General features: G+C 33.3%; 1 protein-coding gene across 5 annotated transcripts in view; it reads left to right on the top strand.

Moving 5' to 3' along the window:
• The window catches only part of ODF2L (outer dense fiber of sperm tails 2 like), a 127406-nt gene that overhangs the window by 63275 nt on the left and 37519 nt on the right, over window positions 1-26612 (top strand). For 2 of the 5 annotated variants that reach the window (XR_008380285.1, XM_053592810.1), the window contains exons 3-12: window positions 273-405; window positions 1050-1178; window positions 3782-3844; window positions 3974-4051; window positions 4631-4747; window positions 8026-8211; window positions 11456-11565; window positions 12318-12453; window positions 22187-22297; window positions 23543-23647. Coding sequence is in view for 4 of the 5 variants with exons in the window: in XM_053592810.1 (XP_053448785.1) it covers window positions 273-405; window positions 1050-1178; window positions 3782-3844; window positions 3974-4051; window positions 4631-4747; window positions 8026-8211; window positions 11456-11565; window positions 12318-12453; window positions 22187-22297; window positions 23543-23647 (1168 nt within the window). In the remaining variant the exon portion in view is untranslated. Of the gene's footprint in view, window positions 1-272; window positions 406-1049; window positions 1179-3781; window positions 3845-3973; window positions 4052-4630; window positions 4748-8025; window positions 8212-11455; window positions 11566-12317; window positions 12454-22186; window positions 22298-23542; window positions 23648-25866; window positions 26451-26612 lie in introns of those variants that run through there. The other 3 variants (XM_053592814.1, XM_053592813.1, XM_053592812.1) reach the window with 3 other exon arrangements.

The following is a 26612-nucleotide window of genomic DNA, read 5'->3' as shown; positions in this document are numbered from 1 at the left end:
TGGCACAGTTAAGCATTACTGTTAGTAGCTACTGTGTTTTACATATTTCAGCATTTTAAAAACCGTCTTTCCATGTATAGAGGGTGTATGAAAATTATGGAAGTACAAATAGGCAAAAGATGTACACGTTTTCAGTGACAATTTACTGCTACATTTTGCAGAGCAGTTTACGAAATTGAAATATTTAGTTAGGCCAAGCTATATTTGCATAAAAAATGTAACTGATTTATGGGCTATATTTGACTTAAATTTTATTTGTCCACTTGTAATAGCCTGAAGCAGGACATCCTAAATGAAAAGAATGAACTGGAAGCAACACTTAAGGAAGCCGAGTTGGCAGCCCATTCTGTAGAATTACTTTTGCCATTATTTAAGGATACCATTGAAGAGATTAGTTTTGAAAATGTGAGTATGTGACTTGTGAATACCTAATAAGATGAGAAACTGGTATAATAGTCAATGCATTAACTGAGGTTGCATGTCTTAAGTAGGTATGCTCAGATGCAGGTATTTGATACCCCAAATGAGGGTTTGTTAGTATCCTTTATTCCTCTGTCACTAACTGCAATTCTTTTCCTAAAAGATAATCTCAGACATGTACCTGGTAAGAGATCAAACTAGAAACTGTGTACCTGGAGTTAAATTAGAGAATTAGTTTCTCTCAAATATGAATTTAAAATTCAAATATGAAATCTTCTGAAAGATGAAGTCTCTCTATTTTCTATAGTATTATTTGGAATAGAAAACTAATTTTAAATTTTAGTATAATAAAGTTTGAATTAGAGACAAAAGTCAGATTGTATTCTATAACTTTTATTAGAATAATGCCTGATACTTTTAGAGCGTAAGCCCTTATTTTGTTTTCATTTCACTTTAATGTACTATGTAACAAATCCAATTCACTATTAATAAACTTTGCAAAATTTACTATTACAATGCACAAAAGAATTATTTTGTTAGAAAAATTTTGATTTGATACTAGTCTTATATTTTATAGCGTACTTAATGCTGTGTCTTAAAATGTGTCTGTGGCTCTTGTATTTTGTCAGGCTAATCTTTCTGCGTCCAATTTGAAGAAGATTTCTGAACAGAAGGAAATATTAACAAAAGAATTAGACACTTTTAAGCGTGTAAAACTAGCTTTAGAACATCTTCTTAGAAATACAGACTACAAACAAGTAAGGCATCAATACTAAGCATTCATTTAATAGTGATAATTCTCATTTGAAGGGTATATTATGTCTCAAACTGTAGAAGTTAAAATATTTTAATTGAATTTTTGAATTGAATTCTTTTGATATAGAAATTATTAAGTTAACCATTTTAATCTTTTGTAAATAGCTCTACATGAAAATAGCGTGTTCTTAACAACTTTATTGAGATATAATTCATAGAACTATACAGTTCTCCCACTAAAGTGTAAAATTCAGTATTTTTTAGTGCATTCAGAGTTGTGCAGCCATTGCCACACTCAATTTTAGGACATTTTCATTACTCTAGAAAGAAACTTTCTACCCTTTAGTCGTTCACCTCTCATCTCTCCCACTCCTCAAAGGAGCTCTCGGCAGCTTTTCCCTGTGTCTGCGTCTGTGGATGCCCTATTGTATTTCATATAAATGGGATCAATACGTGGTAGTTCATGACTGCCGCCTTTCAGTCAGCACAGTGTCTTCAAGGTTCACCCGTGTTGTAGCATGCATCACTACTGAAGTCCTCTTTATTGCTGAGTAGCATCCCATTGTGTGAATAGACCACTTTTATTTATTCATTCATCATTTGACGGACATCTGGGTTGTTTCCACTTTTTGGCTGCTATGAAGAATGCTGCTGTTAATGTTTATTTACAAATTTGTGGTGTAGATACATATTTTCATTTCTCTTGGATTTGTACCTAGGAGTGGAACTGCCTGACTTACATATATTTTTTATACACACACATGCAGACATACTTTCTCTTTGATCTAGCCCAGGGTTTTCTTTTGACTTAGGACTGTTCTCCACATTTTTTCCTGTCTCTGCACAGTTCATATCAATTTCAGCCTATCTTATCAAATGTAGGGAGAATGGGAGTAAGATGAGAGGATGTCACCTCTTTGTTAGGAAAAACTGACTTAGAACTTTTGCTAAATCATGTAAAGAAAAACTGAAGCCTAATTTTACAGACACGTGGTCAGGTATGTTATAATTGTTAAGTTAAAAGTATTTAAAAGAATAAATTAGTATTTTTTCTTCTCTAATACTATTTGTCATTTATAGGATAACAAGATCAAAATTTTTAACCTGATATTCTCTGTTAATTCTAACTGGGATTTGTGGATCCCTGAAATATTATGTAAAATATTGTGTATGTTGACTGGAGAAAAGAACTCTACATCAGTAATTTTTAATTCTCTGTGTTTATTCTGTTGAGTTTTAGAACAAATATAGTTGAAGAAATTAACTTTTGTGATAGGCTGAAAAATCTTAAGCTAATGACAAAAATCACCTAAATTCTTTTGACACCTTTCTGGTTTTTCTTGTCATGGCATTTTTTAAGAATTATAAAAGTGATCTAATACTAGGTAACAGTTTTGGTAATTAAAAAGTTACATGTTCATTATAGAAAATTCATATATGCAAAGAAATACTAATAACTTTCTTAATTTCAGTACTCAGTGAAAAGTCACTGTCGAGCAGTGTTAATTTGGAGTTGGATATCTTCTTCAGTCTTTTGTTCCATTATTGTTGGTTTTAGAAAAATGGAGTCATACTATTCTCATTGTTTTGTACCTTGAATTTTATACTTAACAATTATCATCAATATTTTCTCATATATTAAATATTTTTTGAATAGGAAGGTATCTTAACTTGAGCTTTGGGGACCTTTACAGAGTCCAGGGGTGCACTTGATGAAATCTATGAGCCCTGTAAAATTTGTGTGTCAGTTCGCATAGTATATTTGTATGTGCATATGTACTTTTGGGTGAAAAAAATTTGTAACTTTTCACATTATAAAGTAGGAGTATGACCCTCAAAAATGAATAAACATTCTTCTATAGTCTGTTTTAAAATGGCTACATAGAATTCTGTTATTGATTTGCTATAATTCTTTAAGAAATTTATTATTGCTAGAGTTTAGGTTGTTTATAATTCTTGCCTATTTATAAACAGCGATGTTTCTTTTGTATACAGGATTTTTTGCCTATTTATAAACAGTTTCTTTTGTATACAGGATTTTTGCAATTTTTCTGTATTATTGGCCTATACTTTCTGAGACATTCTTTTGAGAGTAATTTAGTAAATTAATTTTATAAATTTTGGACAAAAACTGATTTGAAGCACTTAGGCAAAAATCTTCTCAGTGGTCAACTCTTTCACAAAGCTGAACTGGCATACCAATTTCTTTTTCTTTTCTTTTCTTTTTTTTTTTTAAACAGTCTCAAGCTGTTGCCCTGGGTAGAGTGCTGTGGTGTCACAGCTCACAGCAACCTCAAACTCCTGGGCTTAAGTGATTTTCTTGCCTCAGCCTCCCAAGTAGCTGGGAGCACAGGCGCCTGCCACAATGCCTGGCCATTTTTTTTGTTGCCGTTGTAGTTGTTATTGTTGTCATTGTTGTTTTTTGGTGGGCCCGGGCTGGGTTCAAACCCGCAAGCTTCTGCATGTGCGGCCAGGGCCCTACCCACTGAGCTATGGGTGCCACCCACCATATCAATTTCTTGAAAGGTGTTATTCCACTTTTTTCATTTTATTTAGAGAATTGTAATTAGTGAGCATCAATTTATGATATCCTCTCTTTTTACAGACGGGAGACAATTTACCTAGCATGTTGTTAAAGATTCTAACTGATAATGGAAGTGAAAATAGTGTAAGTCTTTTCACATTTACTTTGTGTCCATTCTTTCTGACTTTTTTTGGTTGTATATTGTGTTACTTTATGAAATTAATCAATATTAACTATTATAAACTGAAATTTCTCAATCTTAAATTATATTAGCTAAAGAGTCTTAAGAAGAGGGTACTTGAGAAGGAAACATATATCCAAGAACTTTCTTGTTTGTTTCAGAATGAAAAGGTAAGCAAATTCTGAACTTTTGAGTTTAATTCAATATATTTTCTTAGTGTTTGACTCCCTCTTCCCTTTCTTACTATCTTGGCACCAAGTCTTCAGAAATAAATACAGAAATTTTTTTCTTTAAATTCTAGATCATTTGGGTATTTTACAAGTTTTATATTATCAAATATAGCATCTTAACTTTATTAAGTTTTTGTTTTGAGTTTTATCTTGTTTCAGTTAGATTACTTGGCATAAATCACTCTAAACTAGGACCTCTTAGTAATTCATATTATATTTCAATTTGGGGACAAATTAAGGAATTTTGGTATTTTTAGGAGCATTTTATACATACCTATAATTTTATTGAGGAGGATAGATGAGAATTTTTAAAATAGAAAATTACCAGGATCCATTAAGTGAAGATTGGAAAGAGGAAACTCCCCTCCCCCACAAATTTACATGAAATACATTTGTACAGGTGGGAGTTTATGTAAAGCAGTGCTTTGCTTTTTGTTAGCATTTTAGATTGCCTAAGTTGGGGTAAAACTAAAGTTATTGGGGAAGTTTATCAACACATTTTTTTTCTCTTTGTTACAGGCAAATGCTTTGAAAGCAAACTCTTTTTCTCAATCAGTAAAAGTAGTACATGATCGACTACAGTTCCAAATTCATAAAAAGGAAGCAGAGAATGATAAGCTAAAAGAATACATAAAGGTTATAAATATTTATCTATATTACATAGATATATTACCTATTTAAATGATATTTATATTACCTAGTATATTACCTATTTATATTATCTAGTTTAAATGATAAAATTAATTGAAAAGCTATGAATCCATTCCTTAATTCTAGAATTTGGTGGTTTTAAAGTGACTATTTTAAGTATTGCCATGGGAAATACATGTTTAAAGGTAAATCTTTTGGCCTACCTAAAGATTTGGGTTCAAATCCCAATATAAAATTTCTGTCTCTTTTAATTGCCAAACTAGGAAGGATTTATAGAGATTGAATAACTGTAAAAATATTTCTCATTATGTAATTAACTTATGTCTGTTGTGGAAAATTTATAAAATATGGAAAATATAAAGGAGGAAATAGAAACTTAGAAACACCAAACCATCATTAACATTTTAATGTATATTATTTCAGTCTCTTTTCTGCATTTATATATACATACATATGTACTCTTACACATGTTTAATATGAAGTCAATAAATGTTTTATTTCTTTGTTGCATTTCATAATAATTTTAAAATCAGTTACTAGCTTTAATTTTCAGAGAGTTGAGTAATCCCTTTGATATTACATACATCTGTGTAGCAGTTTAATTAAAAGGAATTTTATGGTTTAATTATTCTGTTAAGAGTCAAAGTTACTTTGAGGTAAGAATTTCTACGGTAATTTATTTTTGTCAAAGAAAAAGAAGCAATATTCCCACCTTCAGAGAAGTGTACACAGACTTAAATACCATTGAGTAGGAAGACTTCTGAGTCAGATTTCTGTTTGCTTGTGCACTCTTGAATTACAGCAGGTATTTGCAACCTGTAGCACTTTTCAGAACTGCACTTGTGATTTTTTTTCCCTTGGTGACAAACAGCTTTTGCCCATTAAGGGGGACATTAGCAGGTTTATGGAGGATGTAAATTTTGTCCTTTGTTCCTCCTTCCAGTTCTTTTAAGTGTTTTCCCTCCTATGTTCCCTGTGGGTTCATGTTGTAAGGCTCTGCAGATGAACTAGTTGGTACAGTGCACTGCTGTTATTGATGCATGATTTCACGTGTTACCAGGTGAATGATTACCACAATCCATCTTGCACAGTTTTTAATTAAGTCCTCAAATAACAGTTGAGAAAGTTTTGGAAAATATTTTCTTTTACTTAAAACCAAAATATTAAATAGTTTTTAAAGATACGTTTATTTTTTTAATCTTTGATAAATTATAAAAAGGAACATAAGGTTAAAATCCTAAGAGTTTGCTATGAAATTCTTCTGTTTAATACTTTTGAGTTCAAATTCCTTTTCAAAAATGCTGCTGGTTAAAAGAAGCTGCCTGAGGTTACTGATTTGCAGGCATTTCCTCTCACAGACTTCGGGATTTTAAGGCATGAAGTAATTGGGGATCAGAATTTAGTTCTTTGACTTACATTTTATAAGATTCTTTTTTTCACACCACGAACTTGGTTTGGCAACATAAATATGAGATATTTCTTTTTTTTACTGTTGCTGAATGACCTCATCATACTGGATCTTTTCAGAATTTGAATTTATATTGTAATTCTCTGAAAACTATCTCAAAGATACTTTGAACCAATTTTTCTTTCCAGATTGTTGTAGCAGTTGTAATGACAAGGTTTTCTTATGTTTAGAAGAGAAAATTATCTGTATAACATGCCACATGTATGTAGTTCTTTGGAAATAAGAAAAACAAATAATCAATTTTATGTATTTATACCTTTGACAAATCACTGAAACTATAAAAATAATTTGACAGTTTCAGTATACTCCCGATAGTGGTTAAGTTTGGAATTTGATAAATCTTGCCTGGAACAATGTTGAAAAAAAATTTACCTCTGCTTTCATGTTTTAAAAGGTTTTTGCTTAAGTGTAACAACTATTCATGGTGTGATGCTGACACCCTGTGGATATTTAGAGGACTAACAGTGACATTTCCTTGGGGGTCGGGGGGAGGTGTTCCTTTCTCATAACTAGACTTACTACTGCATTGCTCTTTGTTTTTCTACAGGTACTTATTAAGTTTCATAGGAATTTTTTTCTTTAGTTTAAGATATATTTTAAAAGATAATTTTAGAATGTGTTGCTTCTTGGTTTACTTTGTCACTCTTCAAAGGGATCAAGTCTAAAACTTAAGATGTATTTCTTAATTTCAATTTTGGTGGAAAAAGCATAGTTTTTGTTGATCCTAGAGTTAAGTTTAAAAGCTCCAGATTTTGCTACAACTCCTTTGAAAAATTTTTTAAATTAAAACAGCTAAGCAATGAGAGACCAAAGTAAATTCTGTAATGATTTCACATTCTTTTTAAGACTACAGAACTTTCAAAATGTAAAGGTATTCAACTCTTGCCTTTAAATTCTTAGATACTTAATACTCAAATACTTTAAATACAGAATCTTGAAATAATTTGAAGTAGACAGATGAGAATTATCACATCCCTCATTCACTTAATGTTCTGTCTGTCATTATGTGCCCAAGAGCTCTGTGAAGGAGATGGTCACACTAATGACCACCATCACCTGCAAGGGGTAGAAGCATGTCCTCAAACATCTTGCTGTCCTCCCTAATCTTATGAATTTGATAATCATTAATTTATCTAAACCTGTGTTTGGTCTTAGAATAATGAACGACTACCACAAATTTGCTATTCATCACATAAAGCAATACTTCTATTGTCTTTAATGTAACACTTTCTAATGTCAGGGCATGCCCCCTAATGCTAGTAAATGAAAATTGGATAAATAAATCTATGCTTATCTTATCTCTACTCTTTATGATCTATAGATTGTATTCATATCTTCTTTAAGCCTTTATCTTTTGAACTAAAGAGTGCTAATATATTTGGAAAGCTACCAATTCCTTTGTACTTTGGTATCTATTAATTATTCCTACCTCAATTACATTTTTTAAACTAGTTTTTTAAGCTAGTACTGTGTAATATTCTAGATGTGAACTAGACAAAATTCTAGTTAATGTCAGAAGTTTTAAGGAACTTAGTGTTTGTACCATAATCCCCAGTTTTAGTATCTTTAGTAATAATGGTAGCATTAGTTTGAGGTAGGCTTATATGTGTTCAGTTTGCATTCATTAACTATTTACAGAGAGCATTGGTAAAGTCAGCTTTCTTTACTGTTTTGCTTTTTATTCATCTTATGATTAATCATTTTGATAAAATCTATGAGGAAAATTATGTACATATTTTTACAATGCTTACATAAACATGGGAATTCTGAAATAATTGTTGCTAGTATTTTTTAGAGTTTAGAATCCAAGATAGCCAAATGGAACTTGCAAGTGAGAATGAATAAGCACGAAGCTGTGGCGATCAAGAAAGCAAGCAGGCAAAAAGTGATAGCTCTAAAAAAGGCGTCTCAGATTTACAGACAAAGGCTCGAACACTTTACAGGAGATATTGAAAACTTTGCTTCCAAAATTAGAGATCAGGTAAACATTCTTTTTTTTAGATATATTTCATATACTTAGTTTAGGTAGTTAAAAACTAAGTCGGTTTAGGCAGTTAAAACTACTTCATGACACTTAATATAATTTTATTCTGAATGCTATTATTGATACTGAGAGAACTTTACTAGTACTTTTTGCTTTTGATTTTTATTTTGGAATGTTGACATAAAATATCAAATTTGCAAATTGAATCATATCAGCCATTTTCTTGGGAACTGTACTTAAAGGAAAAGTTGATTGTGCTCCCCTGCCCCCCCTACACACACGTGGCCCCCACCCTGTGGCTACACTATGGCCAATAACACTTCTGTATGTATTTCCCCTTAGAAACTTAGCGTGCACATTAACACAGTAAAGGCCCTGAGAAGGCTTTCAGCAAAACAGCGTAATCACCAGTGATGAACTCAGAGTTTCCCATACTTACTTAACCACAAACCTCTTCTTTTATACACAAAGCAACTCTTGGAACTTGTTCTGAGGAACACTAGTTTGGGAAATGCTGATTTGTTATTAGACCATATGACTTTATTCAGTAATTACTTCAACCTCTGTAATGCATTTAAAACCATGTGCTGCATAAACTTACCATGCAAAAGATATCTGTGGATACAGTACAGAGTTGAAAAAACTCTGCTTTGCTGTTTTTGACAAATTATTACATTTATTGAATTATGAATTAATAATTTTTTTGATGTCTTACTAGTATCCTATCTCTTAAGAATGTGAAGGCCTGTAGAGTTATTAGAGGCTTTTAGAAATGGAAACAGAAGAGCTGGTTCTTTTTTTAATCATGTGGATGTCTTTTCTCTTGGCATTTCTTCAGAAAGGCCATTCTGGATCATTCCTTTTAAAACAGTCCTATAACAAGCATATTAATGTTTTAAATTTTTTAATAGCATTTATTGTAATCTAAAACTATCTCATTTATTTTTTAGTTTGCTTCTATGATTTTGTTAACTGTTTCCCTCTACTTACATATCAGTCCTGGGAGGCAGGAGCTTGCTGATCCCCTTCGCCTAAGGATACCATTATTTAGAAGAGTATAGAAAAGTATCTTAAGTCTAACATATGAACAGTTCACCAACAGGAGCTAAATAATAGTTCAATAAAGCATCATCTCCTATCTACACAATGGCTGAAATTTACTAAGTACTACCCAGAGATCAAGGAAAATGAAGATTTGGGAGGGTCCATGGTCTTTGGTAGTAAGAAGGTCACTATTGCTAATTCAGGCACAGTTCAGTGCGATAAAAGGAACAGTGCTTTATATCTATATAAGGAACTTTTGCTTTGTATCTATATATTTCTCAGACCAGATCAAAGAAGAAATGAAAATTTTGAAAGTGCTGGGGACAGCTAATTCTGACATTTAGTGCCTATGGGCCAGGATGCTAAATGCCTTGTAATTTTTCACACTGAAGAATTATCCCATTCCTTCTTTGAAAATCAGACAGATCCTGATTTTGCTTCTGATGGCTTAGATGTGCCATTTCTTTAGAAAGAAAAAGTAGGCCACCTCAAAAAGTCTCCTCTGGGAAAGTAATTTCTTCATTGACTGGTTCCTAGATCTAGAATGAAATACTAAGGAAGTCATTAATAATTTCATCTCTAATATGTGAATTTCTTTTTCATTGGTAAAATTTCTAAATGTCTTACTTTGTTATTTATAAATTCACACTTTATAACATATATTGTGCCCAACTCATACTTCATAAGTTATATTAAAATCTATTTTACATAAAATGAAAACAGAATACTATTATTTCTTCAGTGTATCAAAAGTAAGACCTAGTTAGTGACAACGGCATTTAGATTTGTATCAGATTCCAAGTCTCAGGTTGACAGACTCCCCAGTGGAGTTGAGTCAGCCTGAGACTCTCCACGTTGATATTATCTCGGGGACATTGACACTGAGGACAAAACTAAGGCATCTGCGATGACTCCGAGCTCAGAGCACATCTCACATCGACCCTTTGACGTTCCTGGTGTGCTCTCCCATTGAGATAATCCTCCAAGTTGTGGGAACTCTAACCCTGCTCAAGCTGCAGAGAGTGAGCCACCGTTCACACACCACACAAGCACTGCACTGTGGCACCAAGTAAAACTACCTTGGTGAGACTCTTTTTTATCCTTCATAGAAAGTAGAAAAAAACAAAAAGGATTACTGTGAAGAAAACTTTTACTATGCCTTACACATAGTAGATGCTTAATAAATACTTGTTCTACCACACCCATGGAGCATATTGCAAGGGTACAAGTCAAGTCTGTCAAGTGTAGAACATAAATGTCTTAACACAATAATCAAGTAAATGAGGCAAAAGCTATGTTGATTGGTTTGATGTAACGACGTCAGGTTGTATAAAAAAATCAACACATTGTACCCCAAGTATGCATAAATGTAAAAATAAATAAACACATAAATAAATAAATAAATAAATACTTGTTCGGTGAATGGATGATGGAGGGAAAGAAGGAAGTACTTAATAAATACCAGCGGTTTCTGGGCATTTTAATTTGTGTTCCTGGTACTGTTTTATTCCAGTAAGTTTGTTTTCCTGTCGACTGTAGACAGGGGGCACAGTGTCCACAGCTCTTTAGGAGGATCTACAAAGAGTCCTTTGAATTATTTATTGAGTATCTGCTGTGCTCCAGGAACTATTCAAGGCCCTAGAAATACAGCCATAAGCAAAATAGACAAAAATCCCTACCTCATGGAGCTCACATTGAAAATGAATGAATGAGCCAATACTATCACTTTTATCTCTTTGTGAACTCATTAGCAGTGTTTGAAGGCTGACGGAATTTAGCATCATTACAGTAAAGATAAATAAGATAGCATTACTAAATGTTACAGAGTTGTGGAATTGGGAGAGTTTCTGGTGTACTATAAAGGGCTTCTTTTCTGATATTTATGTGGTTATCTTGGGTATGAAGAATGCAAAATGAAAAAAATCAGTGAAAAGAAAGAAAATTATCTTCATTAATTATGAAATATTTTTTAAGATGGAACTTCCATGTGCATATAAAATAGTAGCAATATAGAGATTTCATTAAAGTTTACTTTAAAACTTTCCTATTCAAAGTTATACACTGAAATTTTCTATATTAAGAGTTCTGTACTTTTTTGAAAGAATTTGTCCTTGTTTATAATGAATTTGTGTTTGGGGTTCTGAGCAAAACAAAAATGTTTTAAAATTACAAGATGAGTACTTTATGCCTTTTTTAGGAAGCCAAGTTATCTGAAACAATTTCAGTTTCCAATGCCTGGAAAAGTCGTTATGAGAAAATCCTAATGGAAAAAAGTGAATTGGAAGTTCAGATTGAAACAATGAAAAGGTAAGAACAAATTTAGGATATTTTTACTATTAAAATAAGACTTTTTTTAGTTTTTTCCTCTTTGGTTTGTATTTTGATTCTTTTGAATTATATGTGGTAAAGGAACTATCTATATCATTTGATATTTTTGTTATTTATAATTCTTTAATATTTTCTTCACTATAAAAAAACTATGAAAATAAAAAGTATGAAAATGTTCATTTAAAAATGCATTAGTTTCACATTTTATACTTACAGATTAGTGTTTGATATCTGAATATGTGTCATTTATTATTTTTAGTAAATGTTAATACTGCCTTTGTCTTAAATGGAAGTGATATTTCTCTTTTAACAAGAATGTGTAAGAAAAATCTATAACACAGCTTATAATGTAAAAGTGCTTGAAAATTCTAAAAGTTATTCCCTAATTAGACTTGAATCAAGAGTAAATATGTTTTAGGATTTGAAATGTATTACTGATAACTGAACAATAATGAACCTTGAATATTTTGTTTTAAATGTTTTCTGTATATTCTTTTCACTTTTGTCATTGAAAACTGCTATATACGTATAATTTGCTTCAAAGATTGGTTGTTATTTCCTCAGTTGATCCTTTTATTTGTCCCTAAAATTGTATGCCTGTGTGTGAATGAGATTACTTCGATTTATTGTTATGTAAATTTCTGATTACTTTTTGTATGCTCCCTATTTGAAACATTCTACCAAAGTGATTTCCGAAATGCACTTAAAAATGTATTATTCATTTTATAAAGGCAAATCACTAGTCTTCTGGAAGACCTGCAGAAAATGGAAGACCATGGAAAAAATTCATGTGAAGAAATTCTTAGAAAACTTCACTCAATTGAATATGAAAATGAAACTCTAAATCTTGAGAATACAAAATTAAAGGTACTATATATGTGTGTCTGTGCAGATGTGTATTGTGTAATGACAACTTAGTCTACTTACTAGAAGTATCCTGAAGATACCATGTCTAGGATAGTGCTTTTGTATTGTTTTGTACTTTTTCCTTCTCAGGATATATGTTTTCAACAGAAGTTGACTGTCTTAAACTTAAAAAAAAAAATGATTTACTGTCCAATTTTAGCAGTTACGTGAATGTTCCAAAATTACATTACATTAACTTTAATGCATAAGATTATTTCTAGGTGTCATGGTTACGATAGGATATAACCTCAGGCCTGGTCTGTGTGAAACCAGAAAATATGTTCTTGGCTGCTTCATAACCAGAAAGAATTTTCCAACTTAGTCAAATCCAAGGGGTGATTGGTTTGCATGTGTACCACAGAAGAGGTAGGGAAGAAGCTTTTATACTTTTCTGAGAAAAAAGATATTTGATTTCTCAGTCAACCAGAGATACAGTAACCAGATGAGCCTTCACTAAGGATGATGGCACCATTCATTTTCAGTTACATAATCCTACTTTTGGAGGACAGAAAATGGAAGACAGAAAACAATATTTTTAAGCCATGAAATGAAGTTTGTGTGCACAAAATAAATAATGACTTATTAGGAGCATAATATCAGTAGTATAGAGTACATTTTAGAGAAACTTCTAAAATAAGTATCTAACATTGTTTTGCTGTTTCATAACAGTTTGATCTTGTCACTGTATTAGAGATAACTAAAAGATGTACATTTACTCTGTACGTTAAGATGTTTTTGTTAGAGATGTTTCATCTCCTTGGTTAAGTATGTTCTTAGGTATTTTCTTTGCAAGCTGTTGTAAATACTATTGAGTTCTTGATTTGATTTTCTTGGCTATTATTTGCATTTTCTTTCTTTTTAATTTTTTTCTTTATGAGATGGAGTCTTACTCAGCTAGTTTTTCTATATTTAGTAGAGATGGGGGTCTCACTTTGCCTAGGCTGGTCTCAAACTCCTGACCTCAGGTGATCCACCTTGCCTCAGCCTCCCAGAGTGCTAGGATTACAGGCATGACTCACCACACCTGGCCTAATTGTGTTTTCTTTCTTTTTCTTGAAACAGAGTGTCACTTTGTCACCCTTGGTAGAGTGCCATGGTGTAATAGCTCATAGTAACCTCAAACTCTTTGGCTTAAGCATTCCTCTTGCTTCAGCCTCCCGAGTAGCTGGGACTACAGGTGCCCACCACAATGCCCAGTTATTTTTAGAGACCCGAGTCTCACTCTTACTCAGGCTGGTCTTGAACCTGTGAACTCAGGCAATCCACCCGCCTCTACCTCCCAGAGTGCTAGGATTACAGGCATGAGCCACCTTACCCAGCTTATTGTGTTTTCTTAATTAAAAAATTCCAATTATTCAATGAGCATATTTCCTCCAATGCAGGACTATCTAGTATTCAGTATTATCTTTGGAAGGAAGAATAATATACTCATTACAGTAAACTTGGAGACTATAGGAATATAGAAAAAACCCCTTTATCCCACATCCTTTAGAGATAACTATATTTTGTAATATTTTTTCATAATTGGTATTAAATAGTCTTGCTTTGTTTATTTTAAAATGGGAAAATATATTGGTGTGTATAATATATAAAATAAGCTCTTTAAAAGCATCTTCTTTAATTACTCTATAATACATATTCCATATAGATATTCCATATAGATGTGTTAGATGAGATAATTGACTTAATTATTCCTTCTCTGTTGAATGTTCAGATTATTTCCAGTCTTTTGTACATGAAGTTTTTGTTGTATTGTCTTTAGTTTAGATTCCCATACAGAAGTAGAGTTGAAGAAGATGAACATTTTTTAAGTTTTTGATATGTTTTGCCATATTTCTTTTCAAGGTATTTTATTACCCATGCTGTCATTAGCTCTCTGCATTTTGTCAGCATTGGAAATGAAATTTGTTTGTTATTTATGTTGTTTGCTAATTTGACAGGTAAAAATAGTTATCTGTGTTTTAATTTGCAGCTCTTTGAGGAGCTGGTTTTAAACCTCAAAACTGTTTCTATTTTTGATTCTTCTGATGGTTATCTGCATGTCTCTACATCACCTAACATTGTTTCTTGATTTACCGTTTAGTCATTTGTATTGAATTTCTAGTTTATAGGGCACTATCAAAAATACCAATATAACTAAAAAGATAGCAGATTCCTAATAAACACTATAGCAAACATGTAGCTTTGCCTTTTTTTTGTTTGTTTGTTTGTTTTAGCTTTGCCTTTTTAATAAAATATGTGAAGGTAGTATGATGGAAGAAATTAAAAGAAAAAAACTAAGATTATTATGGATACAAGATTATGAAAATATAGCTAACATACAATCAGCACTTCCAAGATAGGGCACATGACCAGAGTGAAGGAAGAAGAGGAACCTGGAGTATGTGGGCTTTATGTAGAATGCTGTGTGCCTCTGTGGCTTGCTGTGTTCAGCTGTTCGTACAGTTCGTATTCAGCTGATAGGTTGTTTTTTTTGTTTTTTTTTTGGTGTGTGTGTGTGTTTTTAGACAGAGTCTCACTTTGTTGCCCAGGCTAGAGTGCTGTGGCACTAGCCTAGCTCACTGTGATCTCAAACTCCTGGGTGCAAGCAATCCTCCTGCCTCTGGAGGAGGCTACATGTCCCACAACAACACCTGGCTAATTTTTCTAGTTTTAGTAGGGGGGCGGGGATCTTGCTCTTGCTCAGGCTGGTCTCACGCTCCTGAACTCAGGTGATCCTCCCACCTCAGCTTCCTAGAGTGTGCTAGGATTATGAGGGTAAGCCACAGTGCCGGCTCAACCCACAGTTTTTCATGGTGCTAACGATTAACAAGCTGGAAAAATACTCATCTGAACAAAAGTTGGTTCTTTGTTGTTAATACATCATTCCCTTGCTTAGCGATATAGTGTATGGTGTCTAGCTTTTTTCTGCTGAATATTGGAAGAATAAGAGTTGCCTTGAGCCACATGTCCAATACAAAAACGCTAATGAAAGCTGATGAGCAAAAAAAAAAAAATGATCCAGTCATATTTTTTGCCATATCTGACATCACAGATGAAGCATAACGGTCCTCAGATAATTTGTATGTGGCCCACGGGCTGCAGGTTGGACCCTCAGGCAAGGTGAGCTTCACTTGATGGAAATGTGAAACAAACAAAGCAGATTATATATCTTGACTTCTTATTTAACATAAGGATATTTCTGTTTTTTCCCTTTTCTATCTGTTCTTTCCACATTCACTTCCCAGTACCTTTTCCATTGCTGGTGTTGTTAACATTGACAATTTGTTCTGTTACCTTAAGTGCTCTTTTTCTTGTAGTGACATCCATGACTATTGTAAATAAAATTCAGTAAAATACTCACACAACTTTATTTGTGTTCCGCTTTTTAATTTTTGCTACAGTTTCCAAGTACTCTTCTTGCTGTACTGTGACCTTATGATAGTTTTTTTTTTTTTTTTTGCTCAAGCTCTGCATCATATTTCTCTTCTCTGGCGCACCTGTTTTCCCAGATTTCTCCTACTTAAGGCCCTCTGTCTTTCAGTCTGAACAGGTTGTTCTCCAGGCCTGCTGCCCAGATGCCATGCTGGAACTTCCTTTGCCTGCTCTCTTTCCTGATTCTACTGTTTCCTGGATGCTACACTTTCTTATTCCTTATTTTGTTGCAATATAATCTTCAAATTATCTCCTTTTAAAAAAAGATAAAATAGGAAGCAAATATCATTTTGATCGATCAGTTTAGTATCTCAGATTAAAAGTAATTTTCACTGAGAACATTGAAAGCTTTGTTCTACTGTCCCTTTTCTAACAAACAGACTTGCTGTGGAAGAAAATCTGTTGCCAGAATGTTTCTTATTCCTCTGTGAAATTTTTAAATTTATCTTGAAAATTTCAAGAGATCCCCTTTATCTTGGTGTATGGGTCTTTTCTTGTCCACAGTGCTGAGGACTCTGTAGACCTTGTAAATCCAAATACTTAGGTCCTTTATCCCTGGGAAATTCTCTTGCATTATTTCTTTGATAATGCTTTCTCCCTGCCATTTTCTGTTTTCTCCTGTCTGTCTGGGTACACTGTTTGTCACTGTTGGTTTGCTCAGCCTCCTGGATTAATGCAATGTCTTCAGTCTCTGGTGGCTTTTGTTTCATCTTTTGGGAAGAGTTCTTTGGTTTTTATCTTCCAATTTTTCTTCTAAGAAAATTTAATTTCCAAGAATATTTTGTGTTCTTTGAATGTTCCTGCTAAAAAATATCTGAAGATACCTGTAAGAATTATTTTTCCATTTTTTTTTTTTTTCCACTTTGCCAATGTATGTGTTTCTTCCTGGCTCATTTTCTTCTTTTCCTTCTTTCTTTTAAAGTTAAAAAAATTGGGTCTTTTTCTTTCATGTTGCTGTCTTTCTTTGAAGGTGTGGGGACATTTAAGAATCAAATCAGTAGAAGAACCAATGAGACAATAGGAAACTAATCTGGATATGTGGGTGTTCCCTGTAACTTAACTGGTCTCACTTCACTTTTCTCAGCTGTTGAGAAACTAGCAGTTTACTTGGTGGCCCCTAAAGAATGCCAAACTAGGCACATCTTTGCTCTGAGTCAGCAACACCATCCCTGGCTCTGGTTTTCCCCAGTTTCCCCAGACAGATAATTCAGTTTCTTTAGAGAAGTATCTCCCTTGTTTTGTTTCTTGGGAGGTAAACTTCTTAGTCCAGTGTTGTGCTTGGAGTGTGCCCAGAGGGGAGCTAGAGGGTAATGGTGATCAGCTATTCTTTTCACAGGCTTGGAACTAATCCTTTTTAACCTCACGCTGATTCTTGCCCTCAGCCCTGTGCCTGTCTAGATTCTCAGGGTAGATGAACTTCCTCCTCAGCTGAGTCCATTTCTGCTTCACTAATCGGTCATCTGTTTTCCAAAAGCATTAAAAATATTTTGTCCGTTAATGGCCTCTGGTCTGTTCTCTGTAAGTGGACTTACAAACATTTTTATTCCTTTATATCAGTTTGGTCTTCAGAAGGAAGGGACATAAACAAATGTGATTAGTCCTCCTGCAGAAGACGCTTTAATTTTATTTAAACTTAGGAAGTTTTCTCTGATAGAGTATATTACTAACATTTCCCCCATTTGTCACTGTTTTATTCTCTATTAATTCTACATGTAGAACTTTAGTATGCTTGCTTGTTTGTGTAATTTGTCTCCCCTGATGGCTGTCCTTCCCTCCATCCACACATTGGGGCCATGAATTATATTTTATCTTCATTACATATACTGTGGAGAACAACAATAATGGCTACTGTTTATCCTTTAATATAGGAGGCCGTTTGATACTGCTTTACCTTTTTTACTTCTAATTCTCACATCAATCTATAAAAAAGATACTGTTCTCAATGATGGGTGAAGACATTGAAGCTCGCAGCAGTTTAATAACTTGACAAGGTCACAAAACTAATTTAATGGAAGAGATAGGATTAGAATTTGGAGGACGAAAAGAAGAAAATACTGGATACAATCATGTTTACATTTTATAATTACAAATTTGATTTGTCTCATCTTTTAAATTATGTAGAATTTGCCATAAATTTTATTAGAAAATTCCAAAAAACAAACACACTATGAACTCTAGGTAAGTATCTTTTATATTTTAGTAACTCTTGTGTTAATTAGGATTTAGCTTCACAATATGTAACAGAAAAATTAAGTGGCTTAAAAAGATAGAGGCACATGTTTATTATGTGAGATAAATCTGACATTGGCAGTTCGGAGCATATGGCATCAGAGTACTTAGCCTCTTTTTAGCTTTCTTCCATCCTAGGTTATGACCCTCATTGGTGTGACCCAGAATGACTGCTGGAGCTCCAGCCATTATAGCCAAGTGTCAAGCAACAAGATGGAAAAATAAAAGATGTATTATCTCCCTTTAAATAAATGTCCTCCTTTTTAAAGAGACTTCCTCAAAGTCCCATGCAACTTGACTCTTGCTTATTTGGACCCATGACCCCACCTAGCTGCTGGGGAGACTGGGGAATGCAGCTATCTTATTATCATGAGTTCTAACCAAGTAGGAATACATGTTATCTCCTGCAGTTTTTTTCATGATTCCAGCATCTATTCCTGTAATTTTCCTATTCTTTTTTTTTTTTTTTAGTATTAGATCATAGCTGTGTACATTAATGCGATCACGGGCACCATGCACCCATGCACTGGTTTTAATAATTTTCCTATTCTTATACTTCGGAATATAATTTTTCTCAGTATCCAAATTTTACCTTTCATTTAAAGTGAAATGCCCCTTCCTCTGAAAAGTTTTCTTACTGAATCTCTCCATTTAAACTCCCGTCTTTGTGTGCATGGGGTACCCAGGAAAGGTGTGACATGTACTTAGCTCTCAAGGAATACTTGCTAAATGAATGCTTAAGTTGTTTTATCCAGAAGAGGAAGCTAATTTATTATGTTTATTTTCTTAATGTCCTTGATATCCTTCAGAGAGAAAGAATTAGAAAGATATTTTAATTATAAATTTAGTTTTGAATCATGATAAAGGAATTTTAAATTACACGGACTATAAAAATCATTTAAGTTTGTGTCTTAGCACATTCTAGTAACAATTCAAAAACACATAATATTTTTAATGCAGGGTTCTCTGGATTTTTGTATAAGGAAAGTATTTAGATACATTTGGCATATGTTATTTATGGTGTAGAGTTCCCTAGATGTTTGGATTTTGTCACTTTTAATTACTTCAGAATATTTTTAGATTTTAAAGTTTCAAATAAAAAAGCTGCTGATATTGCTTCCCGGGCCTGGCAACCTTCTATGTAGAATCAGTAAAAGCTTGTTTGGAGGGTTATAAAATTTTATTTGTTCATTACAGAAATTTGGAAAAACTGAAAAGCTCAAAAGGAAAAATTTTGTAAATCACCTGTAATCTCACAACTGAAAGATAACTAGTTAGTATTTAGCATATATAATCATTTTGTTTTTTACTATTATACATAAACATGTAAATAGTTTCTTATTGAGTCTTTTTTGAAGATCTGTTCTGTTAGGATGAAATTCTAAAAGTGGAATTGTGTGGGCAAAAGAGAGACTCATTTTTAATATTGTTATGTATTTCCAAATTACCATCATAAATGTGTGTACTGTATGTGAAAGGGTCCCTAAACTTTTTCCAGTATTAGGCAGTTAAAAGTTCTAATTTTAAAACAAAACTTTCCAAACTTAATAGGTTATCTCATGTAGTCTCATAGCTTTAAAAACTATCTATATGCTGGGGGACTCTCAAATTTATGCCTCTAGCCTAAACATTGCTCCTAAATTCCAGGCATACATTCTGCTGCCTACTTGAAGTCTCCACCTGTGTACTTAATTTGTATTAAAGTTATATTTAAAATGAGCTCTTGACATGCCCCCAAATTCATCCTTCAGTCGTTCTTTCTCTCAGCGTTCTGGAAACCCTGCTTCCAGTCTGTCAGTAAATCTATCTCAAATATATTCAGAATTTGACTACTTCTCACCAGCACCACTGCCTTTACCCCAGTTCAAGCCACCACCATCTCTCAATGTTCTGATGATTTCCTGACCATTTTCCTTGCTTCTGTCTAGGCCACTGCAGGCAGGCAGCATTCAGTGTAGCAGGAGAGTAGTTCCTATTAAAATGTAAGTCAGAACATGTCCTTGCACTGCTCACCCCCCCACCCCCCACGTCTCCCCTCTACCCCCGTGATATTTTGGTTAGTAGATGCCTGTGAGACATTACACCTGGCTTTTCATTACCTCTCTGATCTCATCTCCTTCCACACCCTCCTTAGTTTCTCTGTTCCTTCCACTGTGGCCTACTTGCTGTTTTCTCCTAACTTGCTATCCAGTGGTGCCTTTTTTCTACAGGAATACTCTTCCCTTAACAGTCCCTTTCAGTTTTTCCTCAAAAGTCCCTCTTCAAGAGGCCTTTTCCTGGCTTATCTGTCTGTGCCATTCCTATCCTGCTTTTGTGTATGCTGTATTTTACTGCTTATTCTGGTTTGTCTGTCTACCCCGTGGGATGCGTAAGCTTCTTGCAGAAAGAGATGTTTGCCTGTTTTGTTTACTACTGGAATTTCCAGTGCCAGCATTTTTTTTTAATAACTAGTGAACATAGTTGTTCATGTATTCATTGATTGTTTACATTTCTGCCTTTTTGAAATACTCATTATCCTTTATATTTGTCTTTTGATTAATTAAAATATTATTCCTATATTAAGGATATTAATCTTATGTTTGTCATACTTGTCAAATGACAGAATACATATATCACATGTGTCATGGTTTGCTATATATTTTCATATTTTGTTTGCCTCAAACTTTTTTAGAGAGACTATGAAAAAGATATTTATATATAAAAAATATAAAATAAATTTTATATTTATTTTAAAAAATATAAAATGTATTTTCTATATATTTTTTAAAATATATATTAAGAGATAAAATATATTTTATATGTGTGTATGTATTTTGTGTGGCTTCTGTTGGGATTGCTCTCAGAGTTCAGCACACCTTGTAAGCAGAGACATTGACCACATATAAAAAGATCCAGACTAACTATTCAAGGTTTTTAAGGATTTTGCATAGAAAACATCCTTGGAAGAAGATAGGAATGTTTGCCTTTCAAGCAGAGGGTAAACATGTTTCCTGCCTGTTATAAGAGAGCTGGGTTCCCTAAAGTCAGGTTTATTCTTCTATAATGCTTCCTACTGCATGTGTGATTATTACGTGGCCCTTTTTATGTTGCCCTGTGGGAACTGGGGCCCAGAAAACTGACACAAATGCTGATATTCTTGCTCCTCAGTGATAAAGTCCTCTGTTTCTGACCCAGGAGTCTTGGTCTTTGGCTAACATCCAAGAAACTGTGAAATGCTAACTGGTAACCTTGTGAGGAGGGGGAAACCTGAGACTCTTAAAAATTCTCCATATAGTATTTTGATTTTATGCTTAAATGGGGTTTTATTTTGATCTTCTTTGAAAATTATTTAAGTTTCTTTTTTATATTTAATCTTTAATTCATTTGATGTTTTAGTGTAGAGTTGAGATAGTTAACCTGTATTTTTCCTAATAGTAAAAAACTTATTATCATTTATTTAGTGATACATGTTTTTTCCATTGATTTAAAAAATCCAGCCTTTATCATGTACTAAATATTTTTTGTGAATTTTTCTTTTTCTCAATATTTTTATATTTGTGTCTTAATAATTTTAATTCTTTATACACTTTACTATATTATAAGTACTGAGATTCTCCACTTAGCATTGCTTTCTAAATTATATTAGTCTTTCCTATTTATTGTTCTATATGATTTTTGTGTTGTTTTTGTTATATCCTCTTCCCCCATTTGTTATACTTTTGGTTGAAACTGTTAAGTTTTAAATTAAATTTGGAAAAAACTTGTGTGTCAACAGTATTATTTCTTCCTACCAAGGAACATGGTCTACTTTCCAAGTCTTTTTTGGTCAGTAAAGTTTAAAAGTTTTAAAAATCATGTGTCCTGTGTAATTCTTATTAAGGTAGTTCATAGGTATTAGTAACTAACTTTTAGAAATTCCTAAATTTTAGATGATAATTGTATATAATCAAAAATATACAATATTTTATTTTATTAACTTGATAAATGAGAATTATGTTTGCATAATTCAAGAGCACTGAAGTATAAATATATTCTTATGTCTTACACAATCTATTTATATATTCCTTGTTAGACTACACTTGCTGCTTTGAAGGACAAGGTTGTTTCTGTTGAAAGTGAACTCTTAGAATTGCAAGAAGTAGAAAAACAACAGAAAACCCTCATGGAAGTATACAAAACTCAGGTGACTACTGCATTTATTTGTGTTTATTAAAATTGGTAGACAATTTATAACACCGTATTTGTTTGCAATCTAAATAAACAGAACTGAAGTGACATAGGGCTATTATTTCATATGTCCCAAACATCTGAAATATCTTTATAGATAGTTGATACTGCCAATTTCTGATTTGAACATTCCCTGTGGATATATTGGATATTCCTAAAAGTAGATTTAAAATTATTTACGTAGGTATAATGTGAACCTTAATGTACTGTATTATTGTTAATCTTGGTTAGACTTGTTTGTCATCTTGTATATTTAAAGGTGCTGATTTAGATAAATGACTTTCTTCTATGGTCATTAAAACACAGTACTCCTCCTTTCTCATTAAAACAAGTATAATTCAGATTTATTCATATGAAAAACCTAGAAAAGAGCATATAACAAGAGATATGAAGTAGAACATGTATTTGTTGTCACTATTTATAAGAGAGCTTTATGTATTGGAAATGTAGTATTCAAGAAAAAACTCCATGAAGAAGATGGGATTACACAGATACTTGCGTAGTGGGTAACAAACTGGTCAGTAAGAGAAAGTCTGAATTAAAGAATAATGAACTAGTGGTAAAAATTTAAGTGGGGCAAAGTGTAGGCAAATAGGAGGGGACTACATCTGGGTGGATTAGATGGGAAATGGAGTTAAAGCATCCAGCTGGAATATTTCAGTCATCCAAGTCGGAGGTAAGAGTGGAGGCTGTGGTGGACCGCGGGACAGTTATTGAAAATATCCTCAGGGTTTTCCAGGTGCTTGGTTGGGTTTTAATCCTATAGCAGGAATACTATGGATGAGTCACCATATTTTAGCTGCTGAGTCTTGTAAAAAGAATGCAGATTTTTTTTTGAGTGGATTTTGATTTGGTGGGAAAAATAATTGAAACGGGAGCCAGTTTGGATTGGAATTGGATTCTTTAAGATGACATTCACCTGAAAAATAACAAGTTCTGTAGTCTTCATAGCTCAAATAGATAGTTGAGCAGCACTGATGATAGAAGACAGGCAAATTGTAAAAGGATTATGGATAACAGGAGAGCACTAGTGATTCTATATTTAAAGAAGGAGTAACAGTAGATAATAGCTACCTACTGAGGGTATTGATAGGAAAATAATGATTTGTTTAAAATGAAAAAGTCAGATTTTAGATTTTTATTTTATGTTATAACTCTAATAAATAATACATGTTGCCCTAATAATATATTTTATTTTCAGGTACAAAAGTTGCAAGAAGCAGCTGAATTGGTGAAAAGCCGATATGAAAATGTGCTACATGAAAATAGCCTAATAACAAAAAACAAAAATAAAAAGTTAGAGAAGGTAAGTTTGTAATTTCAAATAATAAAATAGTTACATGTTTTTTGCCTTTTTGATACTATACAAATTCTTTCACTGTGGTTATTTTCTGTAGTTATCCCAAGGAAAATCTATTCACAATCTTTGTAGAAGTTTGTTTTCTGAGAAATAATGTTTCTTTCAGGCTTGAAATGTTTGTGTCAGTGTTTTCTCACTTTTTCCTTAATATTTGGGAAATAGCATAAATGTTTTAATTTTGCTGATACAAGAACAGACTTAAATTTAAATAGTTCAAAAAATGATTATCACTGAGCTTCATCAACCATAAGTTGAGTACCTCTTATTTTTAATATCACCTTTTTTTCTTGGTTGTAAATCTTTCATGTCTAAGAAAGCAGTCCGTATTCTCTGCTAAATGCATTTCTGGAAGAAAAGTAATATCTTTTTTTAAAAAAAAATCATTTCCTTTTATTCACCCTATTGCAACAGAATAAGAGGAAGGCCAGTGTTGGCGAGTTATGGTGTTTTTGTGAATATTTTTAAGTTTCTAAATTGAAATTGCCTCCCTTTTTGGGTTTCATGTTGTTTTGGTGAGGAAGCAGTGAAAGTTATAGGATGCTGACTTCTGGCTGGAGAGGTCAGGGAGTGTTAGTAGTCAGTTCCAACCGAGCACAACAAGCTTACTCTTTCTGGATTGCTTTTGAATCTTGGGATTGAGAAGTCAGTGTGAGGCACCAGTGAGGAAGAGACCAGCCAGATCAGGCATCCTGCAGTTCACAGACATAAAGGGAGCCCACTGAATGCACAGCTTACCACTTTTCATAGAATTGTTTTTCACCTCTTTTTAAAGGGCCAAAGAAAAAAACATTTTATTTTTTTTTTGGTCTCTTTTTCTCACAAGACACACCAATGCAAATGTCTTTTCTTCTAAGTATTACTGTAAATCAAAGCCTGTTTTTAAAACCTGGTCAAAAGGCAGAGCAGACCAGAGCCTGCGTTTTTTTTTATTCTGTGAGGTTAATGTTTACTTACTGGTATTTAACCAGAAAAGTAATTTTTTTTAAAGGAAATTTTTCTTTTTCTACTGTTTTCCACCTCCTGTTTTTCTCATGGGCTTATAAATGTTTTGGGGATGCAAAGGTATGTATTGTTCTGGTTTTATCTTTTGTGATCAGAAATGCCGAGTGTGATAGAGAAACGCAGGTGTTCTGTCCCGAGGAGAGGCAGGCCTTTGTTTTCCTTCCTTAGGAACACCTTAAATGCCATGTCTTACTCTTTTTTCTTAATTAGCAGTGTAAGCATTTCTTTAGGTTGCTTCTTCTCACATATTCACAGAAGTGCTACAGTGAGAACTGCAGCCACCAAAAGAGATTAAAATAGATTAAATCAGAGAGTTTTGTTCATAGTAACATTAATGGTCAAATTATAGTATAGTGAGAACTAATGATACTAGTTATTTGAAGTACTATACAATAAATCCCACTAATCTGTGCCAACATGAGTGATGGAAGGCTGCTCTAATTAAGGATCTGAGTTATAAGACTGAATGGCTAAAAGGGACAATGCCTGTGGAACTGATAGTTGGATAGTAGGAAATCACTGTACCATGTTTATTAATACTATGCTTGAATGTAATGACAAGATTCAAAAAGTTTGCTCTCCTAAATAGGTTAAAAATGGTCTTTGCCAGCTAATATTACCCTATTTGTGTGGGCAACAAACTTTTTGAAAACTGAAGTCAATCCTAGTTTTTAGTTATAATGTTCTTCTTTCTTAGCTGTGTTTAATATTTATTCACATTTGGTTGGGTTCAGTGGCTCATACATGTAATCCTAGAACTCTGGGTGGCTGAGGTGGGTGGATTGCTTGAGCTCAGGAATTTGAGACCAGCCTGAGCAAGAGTGAGACCCCATCTCTACTAAAAATAGAAAAATGAGCTGGGCATTGGAGTGGGTGCCTGTAGTTCCTGCTGCTCAGGAGGCTGACACAGAAGGGTTGCTTGAACCCAGGTGTTTGAGGTTGCTGTGAAGTAGGCTGATGTACTCTAGCCTGGGCAACAGTGAGACTGTCTGAAAAATAAATAAATAAGAATAAAAAATATTTATTTATATTTATTTGACTAAATCTTTTTGTTATACCAAAAATACTTACTATGTTGTAAGCATACCTAGTATTTAACATAGTAAAAATATTAATGCTGAATGTGTGATCTTGCACTTATTTCCCCTAATGCCACAACTCAGATGAGAGGCCAGATGGAGTCTGGTCTGCAGAAGTTAGAGCATGTCCGCGATTCCTTGACGGCAGCGGAACGGAGCCTTCAGGAGTGTCAGGAGAATTTGCAGCTCTGCAAGGGGAAGTGTGCGGACCAGGAACACACCATTAGGGAGCTACAGGGCCAGGTGTCCTGCGGGCCTTCTGAGTTTTGCTAGATGTATAAAGGAGTGCTTTGGAATGACTTCACCAGATGAGGGCACTCATGTCAGGATTTGATTTTTTCTTGTCTGTTTTGGTTGATAAAACATCATTTTCATGCAGATAATATAATACTATTTTACAATCTATTCTTTTAGTATTTTAAGAATACTAAAGTGAAAAATTGGTATTTAAAATTGCTAATTTAGTTTATTCATGCAAATATATATTTAGATATTTGAGGGCACAGTAAGAGCATGAGGGAAGGAGTAACACTGTTTTCATAAATGTTTCTTGATGTCAGGGTTAGGTAAATTATTGTAATTTACTTAAAAAAATTAAAGTTCATTTTAATTCAAATTGTACATCAAGTTTATTGGGATTATTTTAAGGTTTTACTTTTCAATTTATACTTTTTTTCCTTCATCAGAATAGGGATCATGAGTGTCTTGTTAATAACCACATAGCCATCTCCTAGCCCAATGCCTAGTATACAGTAAGCACTCAATAAAAATTTTTTGAATTAATGAATTTTTTTCCAAAGAGGCAGTCCAAACTACAACTTTGAGTTTAT

Source organism: Nycticebus coucang, chromosome 5, assembly GCF_027406575.1.
Source record: "Nycticebus coucang isolate mNycCou1 chromosome 5, mNycCou1.pri, whole genome shotgun sequence".
Lineage (NCBI taxonomy): Eukaryota > Metazoa > Chordata > Mammalia > Primates > Lorisidae > Nycticebus > Nycticebus coucang.
This window is presented reverse-complemented; position numbering and strand designations above follow the sequence as displayed.